General features: G+C 41.4%; 2 protein-coding genes and 1 non-coding gene across 5 annotated transcripts; all 3 read right to left on the reverse strand.

The window, feature by feature from the left end:
• Window positions 1-426: 426 nt before the first annotated feature.
• Window positions 427-19,869, reverse strand: LOC6732449 (G1/S-specific cyclin-E). 3 transcript variants are annotated; one of them, XM_016178230.3, is made up of 6 exons: window positions 19,449-19,869; window positions 12,412-12,539; window positions 9,338-9,653; window positions 1,382-2,652; window positions 1,091-1,316; window positions 427-977 (listed from the first exon to the last, which is right to left on the reverse strand). In XM_016178230.3, exons 2-6 carry the CDS (start codon window positions 12,429-12,431, stop codon window positions 705-707), a joined length of 2,106 nt encoding a protein of 701 aa, XP_016025092.2. In that variant the 5' UTR covers window positions 12,432-12,539; window positions 19,449-19,869; the 3' UTR covers window positions 427-704. The 3 variants fall into 3 exon arrangements, with proteins under 3 accessions (XP_016025092.2, XP_039146987.1, XP_039146992.1); XM_039291053.2 differs by lacking the exon at window positions 19,449-19,869 and adding an exon at window positions 18,079-18,276; XM_039291058.2 differs by lacking the exons at window positions 9,338-9,653; window positions 12,412-12,539; window positions 19,449-19,869 and adding an exon at window positions 2,816-3,677.
• A 1,413-nt stretch (window positions 19,870-21,282) lies between these two features.
• LOC6732450 lies at window positions 21,283-23,344 on the reverse strand. The gene is made up of 3 exons (XM_002079535.4): window positions 22,956-23,344; window positions 22,784-22,885; window positions 21,283-21,533 (listed from the first exon to the last, which is right to left on the reverse strand). The coding sequence occupies exons 1-3, from the start codon at window positions 23,208-23,210 to the stop codon at window positions 21,387-21,389; spliced, it is 504 nt and encodes a 167-aa protein (XP_002079571.1). The 5' UTR covers window positions 23,211-23,344; the 3' UTR covers window positions 21,283-21,386.
• Window positions 23,345-23,790: 446 nt separating this feature from the next.
• On the reverse strand, window positions 23,791-23,904 carry LOC120284267. The gene has a single exon (XR_005543500.1). It is a non-coding gene; the product is annotated as a U5 spliceosomal RNA (small nuclear RNA).
• Window positions 23,905-23,975: the final 71 nt, after the last annotated feature.

Raw genomic sequence — 23,975 nt, forward strand, 5'->3', positions numbered from 1 at the left:
TCACTCCATGTCAGCTGTGGACTTGTCTTGTTTGTTGATTCATTGTTAGTAGGATTAATTGTCGAATGAAATGCATTAGTAGAGTTAGATAGATTCCCTCGACTTATATGCTAATTTTAGTTGGTTAGTCAAGTGCTGTGCTCCGGGCCGCTGCAGCCCCTCTCCTGTTTTGTCAGTTTTAGTTTTGTTAGTTGCTGCTTGGTGATTGATATCAAATGATTGACTGACTGGTTGAAAGCTGAACATGTCTGATTGCGAACATATTTTGTTGTTTCATTTTTGAGGCACCCAACTTGGTTTTTGAGAAGGTCACCACTGAATTCTGGATAGTGTTGTGCTCCTTTTCAGCAGGTATTAGTCTAATGGTTAATTCAGTTTTGCCTGGTCTGCTATACTCTAAGTGTGTATATATATAAGCTTGAGCGCTTTATAGATAGTGTACATTTAAAATTATATTTCTGTTTTTCTATAAATACACAAAGTTAAATATTAAGCTGAGCGAGGAAAATGATTATATCGCGAGTTGAGAATCAAGAGCGCGTGGATAATTTCAAATTAAATATGTTTTTAGCATAGGAATTAGGCAACTAATAACTTTTCACTTAACAAAAATAATTTAAATATAAGAAACACTTAACGTAGACTGTTTGGGCGGGTGTGGTGAGTGTGAGAGGATGATGGCCAAGAGCAGTGAGGCCAATCTCTCAGCGATTGCTTCTACTGCTGCAGCTGGTCACCGAATTGTTGCTGCTGATCTTGCCGCCCTTGTTACTGGCAGTGTTGCAGCATGTGGTTGTGGAGGAGATGCCGCTCCTGGCCGCCGTCTCATCGCCCTCATCGCCCAGGTACTCGTCCGGCTTGTGACTAGAGGCGGGAGGCGTCAGAAGACTTTCGGGAGCGCGCAGCGCGGTGGCCGGGGAGGCTTGAATCCTAGCGCGCATGGCATGAGCCGCATCCTGGGCCATAAGCACTTCGTCCTGAAAGATAGAAGTTTCAATAAGTAACTGACGGAATAAAGTACGCTTTATATTCGAAGGTTATCAAATATGTAACCCATCTCAACATTTGTCGTATATACTTAGATACTTACATACATATCCATGGTAGTAGTGTGCGTTTGGATGATGTGCGAGTCGTCGGTGACAATATTGGGGCAGATGAGTCCCAGGCCGAATTTGTTGCTGACTTGCTCGTTCTGCTCGTTCAGCTGCAGGTAGGGGGCCTTCTGGGAGATCACTCGGAAGAAGGGCTCCATCCAGCGAGCGCAGGGTTGAATCACCTGCCAATCCAGGCCAGAACAACGCAAAGCCGCCTCCCTAAAAAGGAAAAATATTCGGTAAGATAACCATTTCGCATGGGAAGTAACTTCTATCTAACTTACCGACTAAATGTATGACTGATGGCGGCCGCTGCCAGCACCGAGTAGGAGTAGTTGGCCATGCCCACGTCCAGGGTGCACAGATCTAGCAGCTGTGAGGTCTGCACAAACTCAAAGCCAGAGAATTGCGGGTAGATAAAGGCATCGTCCGCCTCCGCGCTCTTTTGCCTGCCAATCTGAGAGAACGAGGCCGGAGTGCGGTTGTTCACATTCAGTTGCATATAGACGCCCAGCCAGCCGGTAATGGTGATGGGGCTGATGTCCCAGTCGAGCGCCTGCAGCAGGATCTTCTCGTGGTTAAGGATGTCCCGCTCTGTGCAGGCACCATCCGTCACATAAGCAAACTCCCCGATCTTTGGCGGATAAATCTCCTCTACCTTGGCGGCCACAAACAGGCAGGTGATGCCGATCAACTGCAGATGCGTCTTCTGCACCTTGTGCGCCACATGCAAATAGCGATCCAGGTAGTCGACGGCCAAGTAGAAGGTCTCCCGATGCAGCTTGTAAACTTCACAGACCTCGATCAACCAGTCCAAGAGGATGGCGCGCATACGTGGTTGCAGTCCGGGATGCTGTTCCAGCATCGAGATGCTGCGCAGACGCGAATCCTGCTCATCCCGGTGACACATCAAGCGCCAAACATCGGCGGCGTTAGCCCAGGCGAGCGCAGGAAGTGGGCACTGGCGCAGACCGTTTTCCACTGCCGGCGACATGGGCGCCCGCATGTTGATCATCAAGTCACTGACCGGATGATGGATCTGCTCCTGGTGATTTGCCAGGCCGGGAGTACGCTCTCCATTCACCGCCTGCTGCTGGCTGCAGCCGGAGGAGGCTGGAGAAATTGTGGAGGAGTAGATCTCCACGTCGTCGTCCTCCTCCTCGACATCGTCCTCCTCATCCTCGTCGTACGAGTAGTCCTCGCAGCTGTCGTCCAAAAGGTCATCGTCTTCCACCTTCTGCGTGACCACCGTACTGGTCACCACCTGCTCCGCAGCGTAACGCACTACCACTGGCGTCTGCTTGCTACCACGATCCGGGCTCGGCGGACTGTCCGGGCTGTCCGGCAGCGGACTGTGTGACGCCTCCGGCAGCTCCTCGGCCGGTGAGCTACGTATGCTGAGCAGCTCCTGGGTGCTCTGGCCATCAACCGAGACAACGGGCGAGGTGTAGACCGAGGAGGCCACCGATGACAGATTGCCCTGCTCGCCGCCATAGAGAGCGGGCAGTCGCTGCTGGCGCTTAGCTGATGGAGGCTCAAAGCCGAGTTCAGGGTCCTGAAAATGGAAGACAGATATATTTAAATAAGTAAATCATACAAGTTAATGCTTAAAATTAAAGTAGAAGCAGTCAATAAAATATTATAATTACTAAGCCATATTCAAATATTACTTTCTTAAATAGTAGTTCATATTTCTCAAAGGTGTAAGCAATCATTACCATTTCAATAAATTTGCGCTTCTGTTCCAACTTCATAATAACATGAACAAATGAGTGGAGAGGATACTCAAGACAACAACAGGATCACCCGGCTGGCGGAATTAGAAACGTGCTCCGAATTTAATTAGCGAAGGAGGTTTTGGGGAAATTTATGTGGGCACGCCTGTCAAAATTGGTAATCCTTGATAGATGGACTGCTGCTGGACCGAATGCACCCGCACAAAATGAGGAGCCAGGAGTTCACACAAAAGATCAAGGACTATGGAATGGCATGGAGGTAAGACAATAGCACTTCGTTGGATTTTCTCGTGGGAACGAACGGGTTTCTTTGTTTCTTTTGAATATTTTTGGTATGATCAACTTATAACACGATATCGTTATTGCACTTTTAACTTTGATGTTATAAATTTAGTAGCAGTCTTTGGAATTAATTTGTTGCGTTGTTTCTTTGGTATGATTAAATAATTGTGCAAACAGATTTTTGGTTATAGCATTAAAACAATTTTGGCTTCGTTTTGGTTGTTTCTGGTAGTTGTTGTTGGTAGGTGATCTTGGCAAATCCGGTTCTTAAATTAGTTCTTTGCACTTGCTGTTGGTGGTTTGTATAAATAAATTTATCAGTCTTAACATTTGCTACTTGGCAACGAATAATTTGGATTTTGGATTTGGTTTCAGTTCGTATGTATTATTTTGTATATTTTATTTTCTTTTTGGCTAACTCCGCTCTTGGCTTGATCGAGTACCAATCGCGTTGACGTGCGCTGTGCAACTGAGCTCGACGTTCTCCGTTCCAGATCGCCGATCCCCGAATTCCCCGATTCCCGATCGTCGTTATCCTGCCCAGCGAATGCAACGGTCTCGCAAATAGGGGTTGCTTTTCTCCGATTGCGGCTGCAACAACAGCGGTAAAACAGGATCGGATAGCCAAACCAACTTGCCGTCCCTTTCCAACGGGGGTTGGTTGCCCAAGATATCCGTATATCTTGAGACGACGACGACTTGTGTTGTTTTTGCCTTTGCAGCATTGCATTTTTCGCCTCTGGGTGTTTATCGGCCCAACAACAAATCCCACTGACGGCTGTGGCTCCTGATCCTTTTTACAATTATTTTTGTCAACATTTTCGTCCAGGTAGACGCAAGACGTTTGGAAAATCACTACCTACATAACCCTCAAAACAGCGACACATAATAGTACATAGGGAGTATATAAATTACTATTTGCTAGCACCATAGCTTTTGGCTCGAGCTGCCAGCGGCTGCATTAAGAATCTCCTGCATCTTGGAGGCTACTCAAATAATAAATTATCTTTTGGCATTGATCAGAGGGATGAGGCGGTGCCAAAGCCAAAAGTAGAGCGAGCCTAATGGAATTACAGCACAAAAATGACAAAAAAAAAGAAACGAAAATGGAAATGGAACCGAAAATCGAAAACAATTGAGATCCTTGACCATTGTTCTTGCAGACAGATGATGGAAAACAGAAGCCAAAATCAGAAAGTCCATAAAGTACAATAAAATGTATTCAACATGGGACACAGATGTCTTGGATTGCTGATAACATAAAAAACACATTTATTTATGAATGTAAAAAACTATTGATAAAGTTTTGAAAGTCGATTTAAAAAAAACATAGACTCCTGGCTTTCTCTACTTTAAATGTTTAGTAAAAGATATTTAGTTATGAGATACTGAAATATATCAAAAATATCACTTAAAACTATTTTGAAAGTTTTGAAAGTTTAGGTTTCTATGTTTTAAATGTTTGGCAAAAGTATTTGCCGTTTTTGATATTTTAAAAGAAAAATATACATCAAAAATATTTTAAACTGCCTATAAAACTAAGCAGTAAACTCATACAAAAGATATAAAATCCATATGATATTCGCATCAGTTTTTCTACAATTTCCTTGGGTTTACGACTGCAATTGATCTCTTCTTTGATTGAAAAAGGTGTGCACACCATATAATTTATCAAATACCGACTGCATTTCGTCAACTTTCTTAACAGTCAATCTCACACGTCGTAAAAGCTTAACAATATCAACCAACCCTGCTGCCCATTAAAGATTTTCACATAATTTCTTCGGCAAAAATGGGGGAAAATATTGCGATATTTATGTGACAATTTTAATTGTCTGAGTAGGTTTGCCTTCTCTCGACAAACATACCGAGCAGAACTCCCCTCCTGGAGTCGAGGATAAATACATTTTTTTTCTTGAGGCAAGACAGGAAAGTCCAAGACGCATGACAAATTTAATTTCTTATTCTTCTGGCCAACAAACTGCAACAACCCTCCGAGGAGAAGATGATGTAGGTAACCGGGAACGGCAATCGTAGAATGAAAATGAAAATGGACATGGATATGGACATGGACACATGTCAAGGCACCCAGATGCAATGTAATTAAAATCAAAGCGTGCAATGGCCTAAGAAGCCATCTCCCTGCACAATGGACATTCCGTTCCTCTAGCCCTATTATTCCACTTTATTTTTGCTTTTGGTGCGTGGACATTGCATCTGCCGTTTGGACTTGGTCAAGCGTTATGGAATCACAAAGATTATGCAAGAAAATTCCCAGTTTACTTAACGACATGACGGATTCGAAGAGAAAGATCGGCGGTGTGAGTGTGAGAAATTAGTGAACTGTAAAGTGGGCTGGAATCTGGACCAATCTGGACCCGGAGGGTTGCATCCCAAGTTTAACAAGGGTTAAACTGGGTTGTTGCCCTTAAGCCACCGCCGCCGCCGCTGTCTCAAGGATTTAAGTCTCAACTCCAAGCAGGCAGCTGCTGCAGTCGTCCTTCACATCTCGATCAGCTCCTTCAAAATCGCAGCCCACAAGGAAGAGGCACCCAAAACATCTCTCGAGATCTCACTGGGAGGGAGACCATGGGTAGCCAGGGACAGATGATGCAGTTCCTCAAGTTATGGGTACATACGAAAAGCAGTCAAGAAGCAATTCGATTGTTAGGCGACAACCTCTGCTGCGTCGCCGACCTCAATACTCGATGTCCTGGTGCCCCATTGTGTCTCTCTCCCTCTCCTTTTGCCCTACCCTACAAAGTCCTGCGCTTATGTGTCGTAATCTTTCGACGACCGTCTGCTCGAAACCGAAACACCTTTAGTTTTCAGACCTTGGCGTGGGTCCAGGTGTAACTTTTTCACCGCTGTTTTCGTGTAATATGCTGCATTGTTGTTTCCATTTATTTTTCCTTTCTTACAGTTTTTTTTTTTTCAATTCTCCCCCAAGTCCTTTGATAACATTTAATTTCTTTCTACAATGTGCGGTAGTTGTTAATATTTTTACAGTTTGCTGTTTGAAAAGATTATGATTTTCTTGAAATTCAGGATCAAGCTAGAGGTTTTGTTTTCAAATACTTCATTTTCATGAAGGACTCACAAAAGCTGACAAACTACAATTTCCCTGATGATCGTTCAAAATTAGCCAAAGTCCTGTCCACTTTTGGGACATCGCCGCTGCTCTGCTTTTAATAAATGATATGCAAACAACATACCAGAAGACAAATCCCCGAAGGACCATAACAAACACTCATATTTCCAACCAATTCAAAACTGACCCCTGGTCAGTCCAGAAAGGGTTAATCCAACACAACACTTTCGCGGTGACATTCCTGGATTTATCATCGGGGAAATGGAAAATTCAGTGGGCCAGGGGGACGGCGAAATTGCTTGGACATGTAATTAATCATGCAATTGGTTAGATCCATGACAAAACGAATTAAAGCATATCACATTGGTGAAACGGGAGGAGGGTAAGTGGACAAAGGACAAACCGCGAATGAATTTTGAATGCGAAAAATGAATTTGATTAATGCGCACTTTTCTTCACCAATGAAATAAGTTGATTTACTCCAATTCGGTATCAAACCTGCCCTTCTTTTATCTAATAATTTACCTTTTAAAATTATCTGCTCAAAAACTAGTTCCTTATCAGACAAATCTTAATGTAATTAATCTGAAAACAGATCGCTGCCCAAATTTACCATTATCTCTTGTTTACCTCCAGCTAAATAAAATCCTCTGTAAAATGAAAAAAAACTTTGAATTACAAAGCAGGCGATGCATGATCCCAAATCGGGTTGCAATCTGGGAAAGTGAAACTTGAATTCAGTTTCCCACAATGTCCCGAAACTGACTTGACAGAAATCAAGGCCCACACTTGATTGCATCGCAAGGAAACCCGGGCGAAAGCAAACCCAACTCCCCTTTTCGGGACAAAAGAAACAAAGAAGTTTCCCTCAAAAAAATAACAAGGAACTTTCGGCGATTTCATGCCTGCCATGTAAAGAGTAAGAAAAAGGGGTTTACATTACACTGACAAATTGGTAAAATAATACCATAATTTTGATCCTGTGCCAGCAGCAAAACAAATATTGTATAATATTTCAAGACCGCATTCCGATGCAGACGCGTTCTGCGTGTCCCGAAAGCAGATGACACAAGAGTTTCAAGAAGGACGAAGCCGGATGATTTGCATAAAAGTTTAACGGAAATCTAATGAGCAGACGTCGCAGGATCGGGCAAGACATTTGCATAAGGATAACATGTCCCGAAACGGGGTAGCAAAATGCAACCCAGTTGGAAACAATTTTTTTATGCTCCGAATCTTCTGCAGAAGCAAATGTCGTCTCGATGAATATTTAATTAGAGACGAAAAGAAAAGGGAAAAACTCGGCCCAGTGATCCTTGAAAAGGATAAGGCGTTGCTCAACCCCTCCGCCGGTTCGTTCGTGTGTTGCGGTTTCAGCTCTGTCCCATTCCGGTAGTCACCACGATCCCTTACCCATCACCGTCCCCATCCCGATGCCAATCCCTAAACTGTCTTGATCTAGTTCTTCTGCCTCAAGCTAACCTATAACTATCGCAATTTCAAATTCTTACCACGGCCCTAACGGACATTTGCCGACGCCTTGACTTTTGGAAAAACCCACCCCTGGAGAACTCGGACTTGGACTCAAGGTGTGCGCGCATGCGCAACGACGCCTTCTGTCTCCTGCTCCTGCTTCCGCGCCTGCTCCTAGTCCGGCTCCTTTGTCCTGGCATGCATATGCTCGGCATTCTGCCAAGGACCCCTTCGGAATTCCCTTACTCAACGAAGTTCGCCTGAAGGGGGCCAGACATTTCCTTGCCATCCACTTTTTTTCGTACGCGAATGACATTTGTTTGGCAGGGAAACCAGGCGCAGAAAAGTTGCAAAAACAAAAAACTACACAAAAAACAGCAAAAAAAAAATAAGCAAGGATATCATTTGTTAGGCAACAGACTGTTTGAATACCCTGGAGAATTCAATTTAATTTTATGAAATATTCTCAGTCTAAACCAAGGCTTTATAAATAATTTAAATTTCTAGATTTCTTTTTTATCAATAAAATATATGCAAATAAAAGTTGATGCTCCAGAACAGTCCTCTTAACATGCCTTATATTTAATATAAGAAAACTTCTAGATATTCAAACTCTGGCATAGATAAAGATACCTATTTAGAGGGTACCAAACTATCAAACAAGAAAACAATTTCTGCAAGTTCATTGCACGTATAGGAGAATATTCTCTCCCCTTCATATTTCATATGGCACTGGAGAAAATCCTTTGCACCAACACAGCTGCTGAGGAGCCGCCAGGAGATGAGGAAGCCATTGTTCGCCGCCTTGATTGCAGCTACTTGAGCGGAGATCTGACTTCAAGGCTTCCAAGGATGCTGCTAAATGAGCCCTTTCAGTAAGTAGCGTTTATTTTTGGGCTCATCTTTGCATTGTGCCCGCGCAAAAGTGCCAAGTAGCTGTCTACGTGCTCAACGGCTTATTTGGCTAGAGCTCAAGCAGCGAAAGATCAAATGAAGATCGGCAGCCAAACGAGTGGAAGCCACCAAAGGGCTGTCCATTCAAATGGAAGTACAAATAGAAGATCGTTTGCCAAACATACAAAAATTGGGAATTGTTTAGCGATCGGTGATCAATGAAAACAATTGGGAAACTATAATCAAATAGATAAATATACAAAATGGCTATTGCTCAAATTTCTAAGTATTATTCGAAGTCAAAAAGAAATATCAGAGATCAGCTGAACGGTTCAAATATATATGTAGATTGTTCAGTTTTAATCTTAGTTTAGTATTATTATTAACAGAGTTCACAATTAATCAGGTTTTCAGCTTGGAAATAAATCTTTGAGCTTATAAACAACCTTATCTTTGATTAATAGATTAAATTAATAGATTCTTAATAGATTTTTCTTATAGAATGAAAATGGGAACAACTGATCGACGTGAATTTAGAGAACAGAGAATTCTCAGATTGTAAGAATTCGTAAATATATGAATATTTAATTAATTTCAAATGCATAGGCACTTTTGAAACACACTAGATTGCTTGGGTGTCAAACGCCCTCTTGGCGTTTCCCTGATAAGATTGCAAAAATCAACGAGGTCACATGGCATGATAAAGCACTTCATTCATAAAACTTATCTGCGCTGTGTCTGGCTTTATGTTCTGGATTACGTACCTCGTTTGAATCGCTGCTTAAACGCCGTTTACGTTTATTGCCATTGGAAGTCGCGGCTGTGGATGCTGCAAGATTCTGGCTATCACAAGAGCACATCTCGACGGCTCTGGAGGCGGCTGAGGTTCCTGGCAGCTCTTCACTTCGCTGCGAGGCTGATGGGATTGGATCTGGATGTGGGACTGCGATTGGGCTATCGCTGCTGCTACTGATACTACTGCTGCTGACGACGACGACTATGCTGCTGCTCACTTCTCCGTTGCTGGGGGCGGTTGTGACTATGCTGCCATTTGGCTCAGTGCTGCTGGTAGAACAAACACTGCAAAAGAAAGTAAAGGAATCGTTAGTTAATCTCATTTAAACACTAAATAATTTAAATTACTAAGTACATAGCTAAAATTATATAGTTTAATCTCCCTTAAGAGCAGCTATTAGATAGAATACTTCAACATATTTAGATTTGAAACACATGATTGTATCTAACGCATCCCCCATATTTTTGTGAACCCAAACCAAGCTCAGTTATTTCCAATTTCTCCTCTTTTTTTCGCAAAATAGAGAAATTCAATATGCCACGGAGGCTGGGCAGCAAATCACATAGGGGCGTTCTAAAATAGATACAAACGAAACGAACATAAATTCATTGAATTTTGACACGGCATTCGAATCGCGATGCGAGACTCGAGATTAAGGCGCCCAACGGATACATTAATATTTAACATCCGGGAAATTGAAATCGAGATGAGTGATCGGGGGGAAATGGAAATGGGATCGTTGTGAGGGCCCGAGGAAAGCCTTTCCTCCTCGAGATTGAGCAATTTTGGCAAATTTGCATGCACAATGCATAATGCAGAAGGAGGCTGGCAAACGGGAAGAATACAATTTTCCATACTTGAAGGGACAGATGTTATATGAATCCTTGCGGCGCAACTCTCAAGTGTTGCGATGCAAGCAAGCAACTGCACTTTAAGCAATTCGATGCGCGAATTTTTGCAATTTGAGCGAGGAGCTCAGGGGAAAGAAAAGCAAAAAACGAAATCTAACCCTTGGGACCAAAAACCCTTCTTAAGGAACTCGTGAAAAGGGATAATACAAAAAAAAAAGGGCTGCTGCCCATACATAAATTCAAATGCTTTAGCCATTTCTCTCTTGGCCAGAGGCTCGGCATTGCAGCCTCCTGTTTTGATCCTTGCCCTGCACTATCGATCGGGTTTAATGGTTTAATGAACAAGAAAAAGTAATCACGTAGTAAATTACGAGGAAATGAAATCGCTTAAAAATGAGTTATGGCGAGAAAGGACTAATGGAGCGTACGTGCACGCGGCCTGCAAGTTTTTCCCGCTTTCTTTCATTGTACTCGGTGGTTCGGGGTCAGGGGTTCACCGACATCTCCGCGGCTTAAGGTTCAAACTGAAATTTGTCATTTCGAGGTGAAAGTTTCCTTTCCTTTGCGGCAAAGCCAGATATGTACCTTGTTTCGGTTTCGTTTCCCCTTTCTATTCCGTTTCAAATCCGAATCCCTGTAGGTAGCAAAGGGTAGGGTGACTATCTCGGAGATGATATGAACAAAATTCTAAGAAGCATTTTCTGGAATCTGGTCCAGTGGATAATAAGTGGACTATCGAAGGATCGATCTTTCTCACATGATAAATTATAAAACAACGGCGACTTTTCGATTAGAAATTAGTTATTTATGCGTTTACTTGGTATCCACGAAACAGTTATGTTTGGGAATTTATGTGGAGCCATAGTGGTTGATCTTAACTCTTAAGGTTACTAGAATTTATCATTTTTTTAAACATTTTTATGTGAGTTACTTGTACTACGCCATGCCCTCAAAAGTATGCAATGGAATCTGAACAAGCTGAACTTTAACTTCCGTGACATTTTTGATAAATTCCGTTATAGATGGCAGGGAAATAGCTTCGCAACACATACCAATAATTATGTCGCACACATGCTGACCACGAAATATGTCCATAAAATGGACTATCACTTAAGTGATCGCTGTGATCAGTGGGTCGCAGGAGGTTTGGGTGATGATGATGATGTTGAATGGCAAAACGGGGACGCAACTGACAAAACCAAATGACTAGGCAATTATGCAATTATGGTCATGCGCAGGCACCTACTACCTACAGGCAAAATGAATATATAGTGCAGGGTGAAAACATATTAAACTCAATTAATTTTTGTCCAGGACATGACTGCAAAAGCCACAAAAAGTGTGTGTCTGCAGTGACAGCATTATCAAGCCCGACCAAACAAACCCCCTTCATAGCCCAACCCTCTGAATGACCAAGCTGACCTGAACCGTCCCACAACTAAACACTTTTCTAATGACATTTTCGCGCGCAATTATATACTAATCACACGCAGGACCTCGGAAAGGTCCTGCGAAGGTATGCAGAGTGTTGAGGAATGCGGCACTTGGTTATCAACGCTGCCTCGACTTTAACACCTACTAGAAACAGATGGCTTTTTTTGGAAATTGACAGTGAAAATGCATTTTAGATTATCGCACTTGAGTCAGAAGTTTGGAACAGTAGGAGCCCGAGTGGTTATAGCTCCTGCGGGTCCTACTTTCCCGCGGCGTAGTCGGGCATAACCAGTTGGGCTCTGTCGCTTTATAATTACGAAATAGCTATTAGATAAACATCACTTTTGGTTAAGAGAATTAAAGGGAGACGCGCTGCCTACCAGGATAGTTTGTTAGTGGTAAAAAGGAAGTCGATCGGATGTCGCCACAGGAAGTTAGAAACAAATGGTAGTTCAGACCGTTGGGGAGTCGCCTCTTGGCTTTCATGTGGGGTGCTAATTAGTTTGGTCAGCGCTGCGGAGGAAGTGGAAGTCACGAAAAGTGTTTGATGGGAAAAGGAAATGTCTAAGATCATAAGACATGTCGAGAAAAACATGCAGGTTCGCTTGAAACTAAAGATCTTCTTTACAAACTCAAATCTAACTTGTTTGGGTTTGCAACAATATTTCACCTGAAACTTAAAAATGCCTAACCCCTTAAAACATCGTTTATTAAATTAAATTATTTAAAATTAATAAAAAAAAACGCATAAACTTACCTCTTGGCATTTAAACCCATAATTGTACGGCCTTGAGAAGCCGTCAAGGTTCTTTATCCTGAATCTTGTTTTTAAACTGCTCGTCAAAAGCAGAAATGTTTTGAATGAAATGTATAATTTAAAGGGGACTGCAAATAAATTAAACAAAATATAAACTTAATAAATTAATATTGTAAAGCAATCATAAAAAACTATAAATGGAATATAAATTTTTTTGGTTAAGAGGATCTAGGATATGGTCATCACATGGGACGCGTTTTCGAGTTTTTACGACCTCACAAAACCTATCAACAGTTAGTACAACATTATCTGCAGATCCTTGTGGAAAAAACAACATATGATCCTTGAGGGAAACTCACACACAGCATGTGGCCGAAGAGTCTCCTTGCTTCGAAAACCCCAAACAAATTTGTTTACGTGAGTTTTTCTCGAAAAAACATATATACACCAACTTTTTACTTTTAGCAAAACGAAGGAAGAAAGTAAATATTTTTCTTTGGGGTGCAAAGTGTGTCTAAGATATTCAAATTACTTAAATAGAAAGAAAGATGGGTGGGAAGACTATTTTAGAGTTGGGTCATCTTAACAGGTAGTCACGGAATGGTCATCTTTGTATCATAATAGAATTTCCACGAGTCTCGATTGATGCCTTCTGCTGCAGTTTCAGCTTCAGCTGCTCCCCATGAATTTCCTGTACACTTAAAAAAACACTAGGCATATATTCGAAGAGCTATTAAATTATTCAAATCAATAGAGCTTAGATGCCAAATGGTTGTTGCAAGTTCGAAGTATCGTTGATAAATAAATAATTAACTTCGTAAGGCATGACTTATTAGGGTATTTAATTTTCTGAGTGCACCTGATGTCAGGTGCATCGCATTCGGCGCATGCGCAACGTCCGCATTTTCTAGTGGTTTACAACGCTTAATTATATCGAGGAGCCGAGTCCTTATTGCCCCGATGCACCTGTTGTGGCTAGAGTTGATCGCTGACCTTCTGTTAGAAGTGAACAGTATGGATTCGATGCGATGCGGGGCAGGTGAGTGGAGTGGATAGGTTTGGGGAAGGGGCGTGGAGTGGCAGCTGTTGAAGATCCTACCCCAACTAAAAGGATTCTGGCAATGTCTCTGCTGTTGCATTTATAACTTCAATTGACTTCCCCCTCGCTAATTGTATCCTGTCGCGTTTCCTTTTCCCCTACCCCTTCCTTCCTCGCTTCCTTTCTTCCTTCATTTATATTTTCCTTTTTCCGTGTGACATATGGGCCTGGCGTTATATTCGCCACGATTTATGGACCTCCCTTCAGCCTACCATTCAGTTCGACACCTTTTTTTTTACCTACCCCAAATGCGAATGCTTTTTAGCCAACGAGACTTTCTCTCCCTACTTTCTTGTTCTTATGCAACGGATTGTCTATTTTCCTCACTTTTTGCCTCGCTTTTCTTTTGCGTTTTCCGGCCTTTTCTCATGCACAATATTTTGCTGTTTCCAACCATCATTTTCACACTAATTGCGGATATGCCTTCTAATTAATTGGGTTCCCTCTGCTTCCCCGAAGTCCTTTTAGAGCATTTTTGCTTTCTTAGTTTTCAACCCCCTGACTATTCTATTTACAACAAAGAAATTTCCTTACATAGAAAAAAGATCTCTCTTTGGTCATTTTAAAATATGTTAAAAATCTTAAAACAATTAATAGGATCAGCATTTTAATCGTAATCCCAAAATAAAGATCTAGGTTTTACAAATACTGGAGCTCAAAAAACATTATAAAAAATTATGTATCTTTAAGATACAGCATAAACCTAAAAATGCAATAGAATAAACATTTATCTGTCAGTTTTAATCTTAGAAAAATTATCTGTTACAGATCTAACATTGTTAATAGTCGGATTAATGTAATCTATTTTGTAAATCACGAAACAAACTCAAATTAATATTCGTTAATAAGGATACAAAAATATCCTTTAGTTTTACAAAGCAGTTGACAGCGGCTCTTGGCAAACAAATGACTGTATTATTCTTGTCCAAATACCAGCGACTAAGGTAGATGCCTAACTAATTGCAGGAACTGCCCACACGCAGGCTGCAACTTCCTCTAATGAAGATTAAGTGAAGGAGGCTGCCAGTTCGGGCGAAATCCGCGGCGACAGGTATACAAATATGAATAATGCCGCGGATCGAGCGGATAAACTCGTGGGTTTCCTTTTCACACAGCGCCTAATTAAAGGTGCACGATGCATGAGTGAATCTGTTTACCTGGACGGGGTCCTCCAAGGTCATTTAACTGGAAAACCGAGTGTCGAAAATAAAGTCGACCGTATATTTCTGCGGCAAATCCAAAGGCCCCTCCTCATCTCGGAATATTTGCTTTGTGCGGAAGATTTCCCACAAGGAAATGGGACCAAGTCTCGAGATACAATATGAAATGCAACTTGAGGCAATGCAAAGAAGAATGCGCAAAATGCGCAAAGGAGAGCGCAAAAAAATATACATATATACAAATATGTATGTATCTCGAGTATATGCCAGCCTATATATGTACATTTGTAGAGGGAAAACAGGTCTCGAGTTATCCGGCGTCTTCAACTGTCTGCAATTTTTGTGCGTCCTTTTTGGGCTGCATTTTGGGCTCCTCTGCACATGCGGCGAGATACATTCCTGAGATACTCGAGATAAATGCACATGCATCTGGGCATCTGTGGCGTTGTCCATGCCAATGCCGCCTCCTCTCCATTGTTGTGGTTGTGGCCAGCACTCTTGCAATTAATTGGAACTCGGAGGACCGAAAGTCTGCAGGAGTTGTGTAACAATGAGCTCCATAATACTGGGTATTCTCTAGTTCATCAGGTAGATGTTATCTGCAATCGAAAGCCTAAACCATACATCTAATTCTTAATATGAAAAAATAATATACTACCAAAAGTTCAAACCTATCTTCGTGTTTTGCTGTATCCCTTTATAAACTTGACTTAACTTTGATACCCAATCCTTGATGCTATACTTTTCAATGTGTTTAAATTCTAACGATCAATCGGCCCAAGTTTGCTGTGTTGCTTCAGTCGCATACACCCACCCTGCCCAGAACTACAGGGTACTGCGAACGAAAACAGGAAAGTCGATCCTCGCCTGCGCGCATCAGTGTATCTGTGAGCCCCAGTATCTGAGTATCTGTGTGGCGGGTATCTAAAGAGCGCCGCCTGGGCAAAACGGCGTGTGAAAGTAAAGCCGGCCCAGCCGATGGAGGAGAACAAATCAAAGTTCTTGAATGGAGCGGCAGCGGCGGCGATGGCGACGGCGGCGTTCCAGTTCCAGGAATCGATGGCCTTGAAGTAGCCGTTAGGACATCGGGACGCGCTCAATTGACTATTTAGTTTATATTTAGCAGCGTCCAAAAGGATGCCCACAGCGAGCCAGCGAGCTCAAGTGGCCTGCGTCCTGTCTGCCCCGCTCCACAAATCGCCAGTCGGACTATCCTTTGTTTGTCTGGGAATAACTGGAAACTGTTTATCATTGTTGTTTCTGCCCCTCATACATACGGCTTCACCTCATTCCGATTCCAAATCGGATTCTTCTCTGCCGCAGCGACAAAAATGTGTATGGACTATAAAAAAAAATGCCCACATATACATACATATGAACCATTTATTTAAGGAGTTAGTATTCACAACTCATCCTTTTGGAGAACATGTAATATTTGTAAAACATTCCGCACTTGTAATTGAGAAATATTGTTGGTATTTTACTAGGAATTCGGGTTAATATGGCCAGTTGATATGTGTGGATGCCTATAACCATTTATGTAAGTATGATGAGAAAATATTCGAGATCAGTTTGGGTTCCCATCTCGTCTAGAAAATCCTTTGATGACATGCCGCTTTCGAAGGTGGCAAGCACTTGATCACGAGAAGAATTGAAAGGTGTTGACTAGGATTTGAATAGGTCATATAAGGTGGTTCAAACAAAGGAATATCCCATCACCTGGTCAAAAATATTGGGAAAATTTACAAAATTCAGGACTCTCATTACGGAATCATCAAAAACTGGATGCTCTTACTATTTTTGAAATCACTTCTAAGAAAAAATTATATTTTTCCTATGGTTTAAACTGGTCAAATCTAAACATAAACGGCGGATTTTCGGCACGATCATGACATAATCGAAAAATTAAGTATACAAAAAGCTACCCCATCAACAATACACCACCCACCTCCGCACACCCCCCTCCCCCCTACGATCGCTCCAAAAGTTTAACGGCGCAAAAAGCGAACACGCAAACTAAAAAACGTCAAAAGAATGCAAAAAATAAAGAAGAAAGCAAAAATTGCGAAGAAAACAACAACAAAATGAATGTGGCAGGTAAATGGAAGCAGAGGAGAAGAGGAGGAGAGGAGAGAACGAAGATGGCGCGAAGCAAGGTGGAGACGAAGGGGAAGCGAAAGCAAAGCGCCGAGAAATATCAATGAACTCCATTCTCCACTTGACAGTCTATCTCGCTCACTCACCGTAAATAGTTTATACTCAGAAAAATAATTATAACCACGATTTTACAATAAATAAAATTCTATTAATATTTCTACGTATGTAAACATGTATGTACGTAGATTGTGGGTAAGGTCTAAATGCCATTGCCATTCTTTGTTTCGTGTACCAAAGATTTTTGCGCCACTTTTGACATAATTCATTATTTGCTTCTTCACTCGTTTACTCCATTTTGCTTTGACCTCTGCTTCGTGTTCGTCAAGTTTTCAAAAGGTTCGTCGACTGATCGGCGATTTTCCGAATTTTTTCGACGTCGCAGTCAAATTCTCTCTTTTTTTCCGTTTTAGAGCGCAGTACTAAAACGTTTTTGTTTGTTGTTGGTGTTGGTTGGGAAGGGGAAAAATAACTTGACTCGCTTGTTCTGATTGGAATAAAACGGAAGAGCGCGAGAGAAAGAGAGCTAACCCTCTCTCTTAGCGAGCGCATTTCTTCCAAGTTTGTGCTTGTGTGTGTGTCATTGGAGGAAGCGTATAAAAATGAAATGAGCATGGGGAAAGAATGGAGAAACGCAAAGTGGCGCGAATTAGGCGTTTGGGCTGGCGCAGTTTTGTTTTACCGCCCAAAATCTATGCGAATGGCGGGAAAAAGTGCAATTCGGGCGGGAGAAAGATTAGAAAGTTGGCCCAAACAGCAGCGAATAAGCCATAAGCTGCATCTCAAGCCTTCTATAGTAAGAAAAGCCGTAATAGTTCACTGAACTCCCATTACGCATAAGAAACTCAGTGCACTTTTAGACGTGATTAGAAGCTTTTCTTTATTTCATAGGTTTTTCCGATTCGTTCCCATTGGATAACGGTTTAATTCTAATAGGACACTTTTCGTTATGGGAGCTCACTTATCGGAGTTTTCTATACACTGTGTGGGAAACTATTTGTACCATTTGGACACCCCGTGTCTTGCCAATCAGAAAGCAACGGTTAAATCCTACAGCGTGTCAATTTTCTTATAAGAGGATGTTGTATTTGTAGCAAAAAATGCAAAGACACGACGGCAAACGCAGCATTCTCTCCCGCTCTCTACTTCACTGTTCCACACACACTTGTCACCGCACACGCGTCATACATTTTATTCCACTCTGAATAACGTATTGCCTTTTATCCACTCAGGCCATTGTGCAATTGGTTTTACCTTCTGGTTAGCGGAAAAATGCTTAATATCCCCGGTGTTTTCACTTGTTTTTCTTAAAGGGAATTGAACAACGTTTTTCGAGAGTTTTTCGTCGTCGTCGCCGGCCACGAAAAAACTTCACGAGCAGCGGAGCGGCGGCAGCAAAGTGATCGCTTTGAAACCGAAAAAAAATTGGTGGAACTGGGTATCAAAAGCAGCGACGTCGACTGCGACTGCGGCGAGTGTGCATGAGGAACGCGCCAAAACAGGCGGATCCGAAGCGCCAAAAAATGCAACAAACACAGGGGGCAAATTTGTTGTACTCTAGGGGAGGGACGGAGATGGGACGAGCATCTCCCGCGCAAAGAACAGAGCGTGAGAGAGCGAGACGGGGCGATGAAGCCGCTGGTGGCAAGCTTCGCATTTTATTGAATGGAGTCTGCAATTGGAGTCCCCAACAGGCTAGTCAGACTACAATTGGAGGTTCGACGTCCAGTCAGCTGGGTGGTCGAAAAACAGCTGGCGAAGATGCCAGAAGGGCGGATTTAGTCGGATATATCGTGGTTATACAGAAGTACCGAAGATTTATTTCTGTGTCAAATTTCAATTTTAATTCACATATGGCCTCCAGAAAATATTTATTTAAATTTTAATATGAAATTATTTTTTTAATATATTTTTAAGGAGCTCCAAAATCAATTCAAGGTTAAAAAATGTATCTTAAAGGGTATTTATATGTCTGTGAAATTTTATTTTCTTTATTTATTCTTCAGAAGCCTGAAATTAATTAGTTTAATATGCTTTTCAAGTAGTTTTTATGAACTGCAGGCAAAAAACATCTGACAAAATGTCTGAGGTCCACCTAGGTGGCAACGCTGCTCTGAAACCAAACAAACCACTGCCACTTTGTTGTTGTCATCGATTAACATTCGAGCATTTTTGGCACCAACTTCGAGCGCTTATAACTTGGCTATGCTAAATGAAAACCTATGCGTGCCTGCAACCAATTGAAAGATCAAAACTCGCAGAATCTGATTTTTCACTAAAATCAAAAATCCCGTTCAATTCGGCCAAATTAGAATCGATTGAACTTGACGATTTCCCGCGCGCGGGAACCCGACGTCGGCGCGCGCTGCTGACAGCGATGACAGCTGCGCGCGCAAAGAGAAGGCGCGGATGAGAGCGCGAGAGGGGCAGGGGAACAGAGAGAGAGAAAGAGGCAAAAACGTCGACGTCGCTGCTCACGTTTTTTTTTACCATTACTTTTCGACTGGTAGAATGTAGATGGGGAAAACGGGGTCTAAGGGAGATGGCTTAAAAGGCAAGTTCACGAACTTTCGAACCCTGCACCTGCTGCCAATCGAATGGGCCAATTGGCCGGGATCACTCACCTGCTGCTGGGCAGGATTCGGGCGAATTCTCGGCGGGATTGCAGACGGAAAAACACACGCGGACTGGGAATGGTGATGAAAAAAATTGCACACACCGCCGCACACACACACACGCGCACGCACACACACCAGTGCACGACAGCCAGCAAGACAGTGTAGCCTCCTTTTTGTCACCTTTTTGGGCAGATTTATCTTGGCTCCACGGTCTTTTTCACGGCTAGCTCAACCCCACGCCAGTCAAGGCCAATTCGATGCGATCCCCGCGATTTTACAGCGACTCCAAAGTAACACAATGATCGCAAGCGGCACTGCGACGAGATCGAAATCGAGAGAGCGATGAAAGAGCAAATAGCCACACAATAAAAAAAAGGCCATAATCATCTGGCCACACGGCGCAAAGAGAGTGTCGGAGTTTAGTGGCGGCGGCGTTGCCACCTCGGCCGATCGCGTTGCGGGATTTTTATTGGGCGCGCTATTCGAATCTCGAAAAATAACTTGTACAATTTAGCCTGACTTTTACTGCACTGCATATTTATCCGCGCTGCTCATATCTCAAATTCGGGTATTACTGAAGCATTAAACGGGATTCCAAAGGGCGCGCTCTATTTGAAATAATTAAAGATGAAATTATATTATTTAAATTCAGTTGTCAGCGCAAGTTGCTTTGGTATTTCGATTAATGGATATTAAATAGTTTGATTTTTTGTTGGGCGCGCTTTTTGAAGCGCATGTTTGATACGCTTATATTATTTTCGTTATATTGTTGTGTTCTTGCTTTTATCATGCGACTATCTAGTAATTAAATTTAAAAAGAACACTCAAGTAATAATTTTTTATTTTAGGAGATACTTAAGTATTTTCACTCGATTTATTTTTGGCGCACTTTTCAAACAATAACGGATGTCACTTAAATGATTTAATGGTTTTAAACTTTTATGCTCTTTTTTGTTGCTTAACTCACGTATTGATTTTGATTTATTATAGCAAATTTCGTATACTAAATGTTAGAAGTACACACAAACTTTAATTTTTGAGGCCCGGGTTATTTGAATTTGTTTGATTTCAATCCAATATACTGAATTAAAACTTTTCAACATGCTGTTATTTATCCATAAAATAACCATTTAAAGGCAGTAATAACTAACAATTACCGAATATTTTTCTTGAGGGAACTTCTTGACTAATTTTCATAATGTTAGTTATTGGTTTTGATTTTTATATTTAATTTTAAAAAGTTATAAAAGTTATTATGAACTTCAAAAGATGAAACAAATTATTTTTATATTTTTATTATATCTTTAAATAATTTTTTAATATAGCTTGTATTTTTAAAACTCATTTATTAATGCACTCAATCACTTTTCATATTAAATATCCTCACACAAATATTCCGTTAATATATTTGTTTTTCATTTCGAAGCTTTATAAATTGTATTAGAATATATTCATTTTCAAGTTAATATGTTTTAAAGTTTATCCAAAGAATAACTTTTATGGCACCATTCTAAATTTTAAAATTACTACCTTTTTTATTTATTTCACTTAATTATTAGTTATCAATTTGATTTGAATATTATGTGATTAAATGCCACTTGCCACACCTGATTAGAAAATCTCATTTTCTTAGAGCTTCGACCGCAGCCTGGTTTCTTCATAAGCTCGAAAAACCAAATAAAAGAAAGCTGCCGATAATTAACAATTTCTGCGAATTGAGCACACCGGCAAAGTGCTAAGTTTGCTTTTCGGCAAATATCCGCCAAGCGCAGCAGAAAAACCTCAACTTCAGCAGCGCGGCCATGGCAAAACCACAATCCACTCTCTCAATCTCCTGCTCTGTGTTTTCGTTTCCATATTTATTGCGATTTTTGTTTTGATATTATTAATTTACGTTTCAAACTTAAGCAAAATCACTAAGCCAGCTCGGGGACGATCATCTCTTCAAGCTTTCAGCGGCGACTCGTTGAATCCGCGAGCCGCGTAATCGGAAGGCGCCGATCGATCGGAGACCTTGGGATAGCCCTCATCTCCGGGCACGCACTGCTTGCGCGAGTGGATCACACGCCAGCCGCCCTTCCGGGTCCAGTCCTTAAAAAAAAGGATTAAGGGTTCATTAAACTATAAATATAATACATATAATGAACGATGAAATAGCTAGTTTGTTGAAGAAAGGCGATCTTATAGATTCGTCTTATGTATAAGGGCCTTAGAGCAATGAAACTTCTTATTCGATGGTAGCATTTGAAGTCTAAACGAATTTCCTTAATTAATATAAACAAAAATATAACTTTCAAGACTGTCACAACTTTCAAATAACTTCAACTGTTTTTACAGATCTCAAGCGCTTAAAAATACAAAGCAACAATGCGACTTTGTCTTTTTGTTTTATGTCTTTTGAGTTATGAATAGAACTATTATAAAATTGTAAAGCAAGTTTGAAATTGAATACAATCCTTAAATTTAAAATATAAATGATAGATTCTTTTAACTGCTAGGTTTTTAGAATTTTAGCCAACGATTTAGCAGTTTTTATACGAAGTTTTAGTGTCATAAATGCATGGACATATATTAATTTCTTTACATGGTGTTTCTGAATTGAATTTATAATGTAAATAGGCATATTAGTACCATTGTCTTTAGATTCGTTTTACTTATTTGCATGGTATGAAAAGCGTAGGACTGAAGTTGCTTTCCCTACGAACACACTTTTCTAGTTCAACTAACTATAGCCATATATAACCATATATTACCTCCTTATTCCAGTAGACTACTTTTAATTAATTTACCATCCCTAGCTAACCGTAGAACTATGCTTGGAACAGTCTTTATTTGTAAGCTTATTCGTGGGGATGTTGAGAGTCCCGACTTGATTAGTCGGCTTAACTTCTCGGTTCCAAGTAGAGTCACTAGAAACTATATACCCCTTATCTTAAATCATTGTAGATCTAATTATGAGTTGCATGACCCTTACAGAGTTTTATGTTCTGACTATAATAGACTTTATCCTATTATCTGTAATCTTGACTCTCTGCCGCTATTAAAGCAATCCATTTTATCTTTTCTATTACATAATTAGATCCTACTAACACTAATATTTAACATAGTTAATAATTTCCTCGTTCCTATTCTATTTTTTATATCGCGTCTATATCTTCTCGCGAATCGAGCCGTACGATACACGGCAGCGCCCCTCGGTCGGTTGGGCGGGAGGTGTGGCCGTGGGACCCGTGCGAAAAAAAAAACAATAGCTGAGATACATCACCATTCGATACTAGGCAATAGTACGCTTGGAATGACTTATTGCTTAGCCAACTTGAATCCTCGACCAATTAACTTACATTCTGGTTGTACTTGAAGTAGTAGGCGCCGGCGTAGATTCCGGTGAGGGCGAGCAGGGCCTTTCCGGTCCAGTAGCGCACGGTGAACGCGCGCTGGAAGCCCTGCAGGCGGGGAAACGGATACTCCTCCGGTCAAAAACTTGATTACATAATACCCACGACAACAACTCACCAGGACGGGTTCCAAAACATTGCAGACCTTGTCGAGGGGGGCGCGATAGAAGCGCTTGATGGGGTTGTTCAGCTCCAGCTCCAGGGCGGGCACCTTGCGGGGTCCGTGGTGCAGCTCCTGGTCCTTCAGCCACTGTTTGCGCCAGGCGCGCTCCTCCGGCGACATGCCGATCAGGCGCTCGCGCTCCCGCACCATGCGGCCCGCAATGACCATCGGCTTCACGCCGCCCGTTTCCGAGGCACCACCAACTACCATTTTGCACCGTTTGTTTTCGGACTCTGCGATGTGGACGTTGGAAAACGCCAACAATTGTATAATTTAATCGGGCAGCGACAATGGAAAAACAGAACAGCTGTTGCCGCCAGTGTGACCGTTCTCTCAAATATACCAGAAACTGAGCTTGGCCAACAATCGAACGGTGGTATTTTTAATACCCGTTACTCGTGCAGTGGAGGGTATACTAGATCCGTTGAAAAGTATGCAACACGTATAAGGAAGAGTTAGTACCCTTTTAAGATATGTGATCTCCATCTTTGCATAATTTTGTAATGCATTTTTTTCGTGATCATGACTTAATTACGCCCATATAGCAACCCAATATATAATTAATTTCATGTGCTCTTTTTTGTATCAGTTGGTTCATAGCTGGACGCACTGTTATGCTATTATCTCAAAAGCTGTGAATAATTTGTTTTTATGAATTTTTACCGAAATGTCCTTTTCAATTGCTTATTTTACATACCTTCTTGAGTCCTATAAATTTAGGTTGTACATAGATAGATTTTGTAATACTAAAAAATTTCTTGTAATGTATTTCTTATGGCCCAGCTACCGAAGTCGCCGGGCACATCAAAAAAATTTTTTTAGACTCATTAGAGTGTTCCTCTCCACGGAAATCTTTAGTAAAAGGCGAAAGATTTATTCGACAATTGAAGAGAAACCAGAGTGACTTTATATAGGAAATTATCTGCCGTACCATTTAGAAAGTGCTTGAACTTGTTGGGAATCATAATGTTTCTA

The sequence above is a fragment of the Drosophila simulans genome, chromosome 2L, assembly GCF_016746395.2.
Source record: "Drosophila simulans strain w501 chromosome 2L, Prin_Dsim_3.1, whole genome shotgun sequence".
In the NCBI taxonomy this organism is placed as follows: Eukaryota; Metazoa; Arthropoda; class Insecta; order Diptera; family Drosophilidae; genus Drosophila; species Drosophila simulans.